This window comes from Diorhabda carinulata, chromosome X (assembly GCF_026250575.1).
Source record: "Diorhabda carinulata isolate Delta chromosome X, icDioCari1.1, whole genome shotgun sequence".
Classification (NCBI taxonomy): Eukaryota; Metazoa; Arthropoda; class Insecta; order Coleoptera; family Chrysomelidae; genus Diorhabda; species Diorhabda carinulata.
In genome coordinates this window covers 66,867,387-66,876,203 of record NC_079472.1, presented here as the reverse complement: position 1 = coordinate 66,876,203, position 8,817 = coordinate 66,867,387, and the positions used below count along the sequence as shown (strand labels likewise).

Genomic DNA, 8,817 nt, shown 5'->3' with positions numbered 1-8,817 from the left:
ATAGTTATTGAGGCATTCTCATCACCAAAGCATACGGAAAGGACTCGTTCTACAGTATCATCTTCCTCACCAAATGTATCAAAGTACTTGTCATTGTTGCTGTTGTCATCAAATGGATCTTCTTGATTATCATCTACTTGATCAGTTTCCATTAATGTTGATTTATGTTTTAGGAATGGTACTTTCAATTTAAAGCAGGATTTCACAATTGCACCTACCTTTAAATTATCAGCTATTGTGTCGGTACCAAAACTATTCTGTATTATGACGCCAGATAATATTATTCTCTTATTACAGTATATATAATTTCATGAAATTCATAAAGAAGAGATATAGTCTATAGTGTCTTGCCAATAAAATCCACTATATAACGTCATTTGATAGATATCAAGGAAAGAATGAGGGGCTGAAGCAAGCATTTCCATATTTCAACCTTAGAGAGGGTTGTTTATGCTGAAATTTGTCTATTAGAAATGTTTGAACGATAGTCAAAGATTTCCTCGATTATACGAAGATAAAGAAATAAAATGAGGAGACCATGATTTCTATAACCAGAGGGTTTAAATGGAAAAAACAATAGTATATTCCTAACCAATTATACCAAAGAATATACCACCTGCAATTTGAAAAAATGTTTACATTTGAATTTTAAAGGACAGTTTGTTGAAGTGGAACATGAAAACAGTGGAGTCATAGGGTTGTATTCTAGAAGAGAAGAAGTGTATGCTTTCAAGTTCATATATTTATCATATATCATGTCATACATTATTTCCTAACCTCCTTGCACTTTATCCTCAATTTTCATTCAAGTGCGAGTTACAATGTATATTATTGACAATATAAAAGACATTATACCTAACAGTATTTAGAAGTCCATCCATCAATTTTTTATAATTAGAGTGATTTTTCAAGCTTTGGGAAACAAACAGAATTATAGGATTTTTTTTTATTTGGACACTAAAGGTTGAATTCTACAAATTAAAGATAAAAGCTCTCGAATTATCGAAGCAGAGTGTATTTTAATATTGATGTATTGAGTAACATTTATCAGAATTGTCAATGTCGTGAGAGATTGTAAAAAATAGATTATAAATCAAGAATATTTATTGAAGGAAAATATACAGATATCTCTAAATATTAGAGTGTGGTTTGTTCATTTGTACACTAGTATATAAGGATACTAAAATATTCCATATTCATTACAAACGAAGATAGTACTAATACCGTTAAAGAAAACGTTTGAAAGAAGGCAAATTGATTTTTAGACATTTGTATTGACGAATGGTCGGATAAAATTAAAAACATTCTATTTACTTTAAATTTTATATCGGAATATAAAAACCATATTCCTCGTGTCACAACTTTTGAAATTTAGTTTATTGGTTCTCTCAAAATTCTAACTTGATAACTTCAAATATATTTATGAAACTTGTGCCAATTAACTGGTGCAAAATTATAAATTTTATAATATCAAACAAGTTTTTTGATGATTAAAGATATTCTATAATTATTTATTAATTAAAATTTCTACATATTTAAAATCAACTTCATGTCCAAGACGTTAATAATATCGTAAATTTGTCAATGCCTTTGTCATAAGATTGTAGATATTTCAAACGAATATATGTACTGATATTATTTATTGATTTTGTTATTTGGTAATTCTGTATAAGGAATAAAAGTGTATGTGAATAATTTTATAAACTCACTTCCATTTGCTCATATGCAAAATTATCTATTTGTTTGTTAAAAATTGAAAATAAGACTTATCGGTGGTTAATTATAGATACAAATAATACGTATTAACGATATTTCATCTGATGAAGCAAGACCAAGTTGTACTAGAATGTTCAGTTTGTAGAAATATAACTTTACAATTTCAATGTTGTTATTATTATGTGTATCCAAAAACTAACACTCCTATTGTTGCAAAGCATGTTTCTAACGTTAACGTACTAATAAAGAATAATTATATTTTATCTCATGATGTAAAGACTACAAGGTGTGCTATTGCGCTCCCAAAACAACGCGCCAATTTGAATTGAATACATGATGTAGATTACAAGGTGTGCTATTGCGCACTAGCTGGGAAGCAGCCAATGAGAATTCGCTCCCAAAACGTCGCGCCAATTTGATTTAAATACATGATGTAAAGACTACAAGGTATGCTATTGCGCACTAGCTGGGAAGCAGCCAATGAGAATTCGCTCCCAAAACAACGCGCCAATTTGAATTGAATACATGATGTAGATTACAAGGTGTGCTATTGCGCACTAGTTGGGAAGCGGCCAATGAGAATTCGCTCCCAAAACGACGCGCCAATTTGAATTTAATACATGATGTAGATTACAAGGTGTGCTATTGCGCATTAGCTGGGAAGCAGCCAATGAGAATTCGCTCCCAAAACGACGCGCCAATTTGAATTGAATACATGATGTAGACTACAAGGTGTGCTATTGCGCACAGATAATGAATCATCAAGGCAGACTGTACAATATATAACAACGTTAAATTATCCAGTGTTGTATCAAATTCGCCAGTTTGATATCTGCTTACGCTGGCAGATAGAAAATTAATTCAACCTTGGGCCATCTGTGTAAAACAAGATTTTATATACGTATGTAGGGCCCGCCGCAAATTTAACCCAGCCCATGTTAATCCTATGCGTAGCCCACGTATGACCGAAACTCAACCAAAACACAATCATGTTTTTTAATAGTATAGTATAGGCTACCGCTGCATTCGAGAGAATTAATGTCGATTCTAAAGAACCGTTACCTTCTGAAAATGTGGTAGACGAATATACAATGTTTCCTTTTGCTTTTGTCTGTCCTGATGTCTTCTCATCATCAGTGATTTCCTGTTCCTGTCTAAAACTTCTGTTTTCTGTCTTCTACATAATGATCGGGGAGCCTCGTCATGTTCTATAAAGTACAAACTTACTTAACACTAGCTGAGCCCGCGACTTCAACAAAAAAAAACAGTTATTTAATAAGTATTTACAATGCCTCTTTATATACAACGTTAGACGTTTGGTTTGTCGGGATAATTATACCAATAAATTATTTGCTTCACTCACTCGGGAGAGACCAACGTACCCTACGTGTGAGAAGCAGTTTACACCAAGGTCCACCCCTGAAACCGGGAATTGTTTGAAATGAAATAAAATGGAAACATTTTTTTGGGATGAGAGGGACCCGCGCTTGCCATGGACAATATGAGCAATATATTGGGGTTATTTGGAAGACGATTCAGTTTGCTCTAAAGTCAAAACTCTAAACTCCAATCAATCAGGTTTCTGTTATGTACTGTAATAAACTGCATGCCATATAACGTAAATTCAATAATCATCGAAGATCAGTAAATGGCTCTTCAGTTCCTATATGGCTATCTTGTCCCGGTCCAGTTTTCTTAAAAAAAAACAAGTGAGGCAAAGCAAATATGAACCACTTGTAGAAGAGGTTGAGCTTCTAGATGCTAATTCTAACTATGCACATGTTCGACTTCCGAATGGTAATGAGGCTACTGATTCACAACGACATCTAGCTCCTAGGGGAGACCCTGATATGCGACAATGGGTGTACCTAATGTTAAAGGATACACAGGAGCGGACATTTTGAAAATTATATAATCATTAGACAAGAAGTTCAAGAGAATATTCACCCAGAAAGTGGACCTACTTTAAATAACTCTTTAATAATATTGTTCTAATTGTTTAAAAATATTAAAATACTATTGAATTAAAATTATGAGTTAATTGTCACTTTAAATAATTGTCAGTTATCATTCTGTCTTCCTTAGTCGGAACAACTTCCACTGTCTATATAGAAGTATTACATATATGTGTTTTGTGATAAGAACCTTCGTTTCATTGTATGATTACTCGATGGTCTTGAAAGTATCCATTAAACTGTACATTAATAACTCTACACTAGAGTGGAAGAAATTGAATAAAGAATAAAATGCTGTTTTGTCTTGTGCATATGAACTCTTTTTTATTTCATGACTATTACATAGTGAAATTATATCTGAAACATACTTTCTGTATTAATTATATTGGTTAATGACCTATTGTGTGGAGGCAAAAGTAGCTTAAAAAAAGATTTTGAAAATGTCATGTCTGCTGTTTGCGGTTAATTTAGTACGAAATTTGGAAATTATGACTTTTGTATATTGATTAATATCTTAATAACATGATGTATGAAGGGCAATAATTCAGTTAGATTTGTTTTCAGAATGGAAATATTGTCCAAATACTCTCTAGTCACTTTCGAAATATTGAACGAAATGTATGTAGCAATTGGAACAGGTGTTTTGGGAATCTTGTATCTCCTTAAAAAAGGATTTCATAGATATGATACTATCCGTACTTTAACAATTGTTTCAATTACCACTGTTAGTGTAGCATATGTTAATAAAAGAAACCGAAAACAACTACAAGCGAATAAGACTAAAGTTGTTTGTATAACAGGATGCGATTCAGGACTTGGGTTTTCTTTAGCACAACATACTGTTGATATGGGTTTTACAGTGATTGCTGGATTTTTAAGTTTAGAATCCAAAGGCTGTAAAGATATTCGTCAGAAGTATGGAAAAAATATAATTCAAATACAACTTGATATAACAGATACTAATAGTGTTAGAGCTGCTGTTCAAACCATTGAACATTTTTTAACGAGAAATTCTGGATATTGTATGTATACTTTTTGTTCAAAATTATAATCTTAAAACTATTTTTCTTATTCAAAATTTTTAAATATGAAATTTCACTCTCTCAAAAAATCTTATTTTCAGCTCTACATGCTATTATCAATAATGCAGGAATAATGGTATTTGGAGAATTTGAATGGTTAACTGAGAATCTCATACATCAACAGGTTGAATTAAATCTGATGGGCACTCTAAGATTCACCAATGCTTTTTGCCCTCTTCTTAGACTTCATCAAGGTAATTTATAATGAACAATATATACATTCATTTTTCTGCTGGAATATTCTTTATGCAATCAATGATTTGTTACAAAAACTAGCAGGGCTATTAAACCAATTTCCCAAAAATTTAGTTATTTACTTACTAGGATTTTTGTCAGGAGAATTTTAAGGTATTAATAGTTGTTTGATTTTTAAACATAGAATCTGATTTTTGTTTGAACATCATATTAAATTTGCATTTTTAATTATATGTTCCATTTTTTTTACAGGCAGAGTAATAACTGTTACTAGTCACTGTGCACAAGCTGCCCTTCCTGGAATAGCTGTGTATGGTGCAACAAAAGCAGCATTATCAGCATTTAATGATGGTTTTAGAACAGAAATGAGTAAATATGGAGTGAAGGTTATTCAATTCATACCTGGCTCTTTCACTTTACAAAGTAATATAATGGCCAAGCAGCTTCAGTATGTGCAAGAAATGCACGATAATTTTACTCCAGAACAACATGCATTTTATAGCGACTATTTTAAAGCCTACAATATCTATTTGTCATTCCTTACACCACCACCAAGTCCAATAAAAATTGATGATCCCAAGTAAGTATATCAAACATTATGATTATATCTGCATAAATTAACACATAGATTGTTAGTTGGCTTGAACTTTTACTGTAAAAAGTTTAGGTTTCACCTACAAGCCCCGTCTCATTTTAGTTGACCCACTTAGAAAAATTCAAAATTATTAAACTTTATTTTAAAGTGCCAAAAAGTAGCTGTTAGTAAAATGTTTTGAAATTTTAGTTTTACGTCTAAAATAGGCTTTAGATGAATATTGTCAAATGTTTTGAATGATATTTAATATGATGAAAATAGATAGATTTTGTTGATAATAATTTTTTATGTGTATACAAGGGTTCATTGTTTCCAAAATTGTGCTCAAAGTTTCATTAGGTCTAAAATATGCAAATAATAAAGTAGACTTGTGTAAGTCATATTTTCACAAAATGTTTTTTTTTTAAGTGACAGATAGATTTTTGAAGTAATAAGGTGAGTATAATTTTTAAAATGGGTAGAGGAAAAGTTATTGATGAAAAAATTTGATTAATCAAAATAAACTTATTCAAAAATGGGAAAAAGAACTCAAAAATGGCGAAAGTTGTAAACATGTCAAAATACAGTGTTCGAAATATAGTTCGCTTGTATAAAGCAAACGGTTCGATTGTCCCTAAACGCCGGTACGTAAGAAAATCGAAATTGTTAGACAAAGATAAACGAACGTTAGAAAGAATAATTCAATAAAACAGACGTGCTAACTATGGTCAACTAAATGTACTTTGGAGTAATGGAGTGGGTAGGCGTGTTTCAAGATCCACATGTCACAGAGAGGCTCAAAAATTAAGATTTCGGACTTACAAGGTGAATTTTGTAACACCTTAGTTTAATACATATTTTTCTAAATTTAAATTTTCTTCACATATGCCAAGGAAAAGCCATTATTGACTCAAATCTAAAAGAAAAATAGACTTAAATGGGCCAAAAAATTGGAATTTACAAAATTGGAGCTGTATACATTGGAGAGATGAGTCTCATTTTGAAGTTTTTGTGGGTGACGATTGAAGTAGAGTTATTCGACAAAAAAAATGAAGCTCTTCATCCAGATTATTTGAAGCGGAAAGTTAAATTTTCGGGCATCTGTGATGGTGTGAAGCTCGATATCTGCAAGAGGAGTGGGATAACTGCATTTCATAAACGGAATTGTCAATACTGAAAAGTACCAGAATATTTTAGAAGAATCATTGTTGCCAACAAGAGAAGTAACTTTAACCTCTGGGAAAGCCTTTATTTTTCAGCAAAATGGAGCAACATGCCATAAGTCAAAAAAGACCTTAAAATGGTTCTCAGACAACAATATTCCACTTTTAGAGTGGGTTTCAAGTAGTCCAGATTTATCACCAATCCAGCTAGAACTGTCATGGGATTAAAAGGAAGACTACAAGAAATTTGTGATGATTTTACTCCCGAATAATGCCAGAATTTAATAAACACCATGCCTCAAAGAATTACGGCTGTTATTAAAAATAAAGGAGATGTTATGTAATGGTAACTTTTAAAAGTATGTTTAATATTTAAGCTTTTCTGATTACATTTGGTTTTTTTTTTTTTTTTGGTAATTATAACATATGTTAAGACTTGTAACTCCTGTAAAAGTATCTAAAATATTTATAGAAAATGTAAAGTGCTCAAAACGAAACAATTTGCCGGTTTTTAATAGCCGAAAAAGCAATAATTGGTAATTTTTTTCAATTGGGCCAACTGAAATGGGATGGGGCTCGTACTGACAAGTTTTGTTGTCACCCATTATTTACTTTTCACAATTTTTCATGAAACTTTCTCATTAAATTTAAGGTTTTAAATTAGAATAAGAAGTACTTTTATTTTCAAACACATTCATATCAGTAGTAATCAATAAGTGCTCCATTAAATTGTATATATCCAATTAATTTTTAATTTTCAGGTTATACGTAGAATATGAAAAGACTCTACTAGATGAACACCCATGTATTGTATACAAAAATGAGAATTGGAGATATTGGTTTTATCATAATCTATTCAAATTCAGTCCTTGGTTCCTGCGAGATTATTTTGTTTTAAAATTTATGTCTATGCCCAATTATGTACCTAGCGATACTAATATAAGTAGCGATAGTTATGATGGGAGTGACGATCTTGTATTGTGAAGTGAATAAATGCAAAATATTTCAAATATATTTCATTTTACATTTATAATTCTTTAATGTACATTTCAATAACTACAAGAGATATTTTTTAAGGTTGGGCCATATCTGTATTAGTGGTATAATATATTTATTTATAAAGCTTAAACTACCACAAAAGGTGTTTATTCTTTTTAAATAATCTTTGTGTGATTCTGACAATATAGCATTCCAAAGTGGTAATGAAATAAATTAGTATATTGATATTTTACAAAAACTATAGGTTTCATTTAATCTAATCATGATTTATTAATTGGTCATTTATATTCAGATTTTACAATTTCTTCAATATTTATCTGGTGATCTGTCTCTATAAACTTTATTGAAACAGATTAAACATGATAATGTATCAAATAATTTCAGTAGGCAATTAAGTAAACTGGTAAATGTTTCTAAACTGGTATGATTGATATGTTCACCTTATATAAACTATAAATTGTTCTACGTATAAAATCTTGAGTTGCTTTATCAACCGATTTCAGCTATTGAACGTCGTTCAATGGTTCTAAATCTATTTTTAATTGGTAAGTTTCTTCGAGGAAACTTTTCTGCATAACGCGCAACAGCTGCACTAGAGTTTCCTAAACACTCACCCAAGCTTTACATGTGAGTGTATTCAAAATTTGAGTACCTACATTTTGATTAACAATATCTAATTTAACAAATAACAAGGTTTCAGAAATGTAATTATTAAATCAACGTCATAACTATCAATAAATGTAATTTTTCCATGGCAAACTGGCAGAAGATGCTATTGCTGTATAAAATTCAAAATTATGGGTACTCAGCTATTGGGGACCTTACTATGAAACAAACAACAGTTTTAGTCCCAGAACCGGAATACATGATGATCCAATTGTTGTTTGTTTCATACTACTAATACCTCCAATAGCTCAGTGCCCATACTTATTTAACTTAAAAAACAAGATTGTGAAACATTACAAGAAACCAAAGCCATCAGTCCCATTTTTTTAATCTCATTTACTCGACAAAAAATTTTCAGTTCACATAATGCTTACTATTTAACAATTTTATCAATACTTTATACCAACATTGCTTATTACTTCATAATTTTCAAATGAAAATATTCCGAAAAGTTATATCTATGAGTC

General features: G+C 30.9%; 1 protein-coding gene across 1 annotated transcript; it reads left to right on the top strand.

Annotated features, from left to right (window-relative positions):
• The first annotated feature begins 3,904 nt into the window (after positions 1-3,904).
• Positions 3,905-7,718, top strand: LOC130902248 (D-beta-hydroxybutyrate dehydrogenase, mitochondrial). Its single transcript, XM_057814214.1, has 4 exons — positions 3,905-4,693; positions 4,795-4,947; positions 5,201-5,528; positions 7,447-7,718. Exons 1-4 carry the CDS (start codon positions 4,201-4,203, stop codon positions 7,667-7,669), a joined length of 1,197 nt encoding a protein of 398 aa, XP_057670197.1. The 5' UTR covers positions 3,905-4,200; the 3' UTR covers positions 7,670-7,718.
• The last annotated feature ends 1,099 nt before the right edge of the window (positions 7,719-8,817 follow it).

Excerpts from the sequence above, each read along its gene's own strand:
- LOC130902248 (XM_057814214.1), top strand. The coding sequence starts at position 4,201 with ATGAAGGGCAATAATTCAGTTAGATTTGTTTTCAGAATGGAAATATTG. Across the intron at positions 4,694-4,794 it reads AACGAGAAATTCTGGATATT|CTCTACATGCTATTATCAAT; the intron begins GTATGTATACTT and ends TCTTATTTTCAG. Across the intron at positions 4,948-5,200 it reads TCTTCTTAGACTTCATCAAG|GCAGAGTAATAACTGTTACT; the intron begins GTAATTTATAAT and ends TTTTTTTTACAG.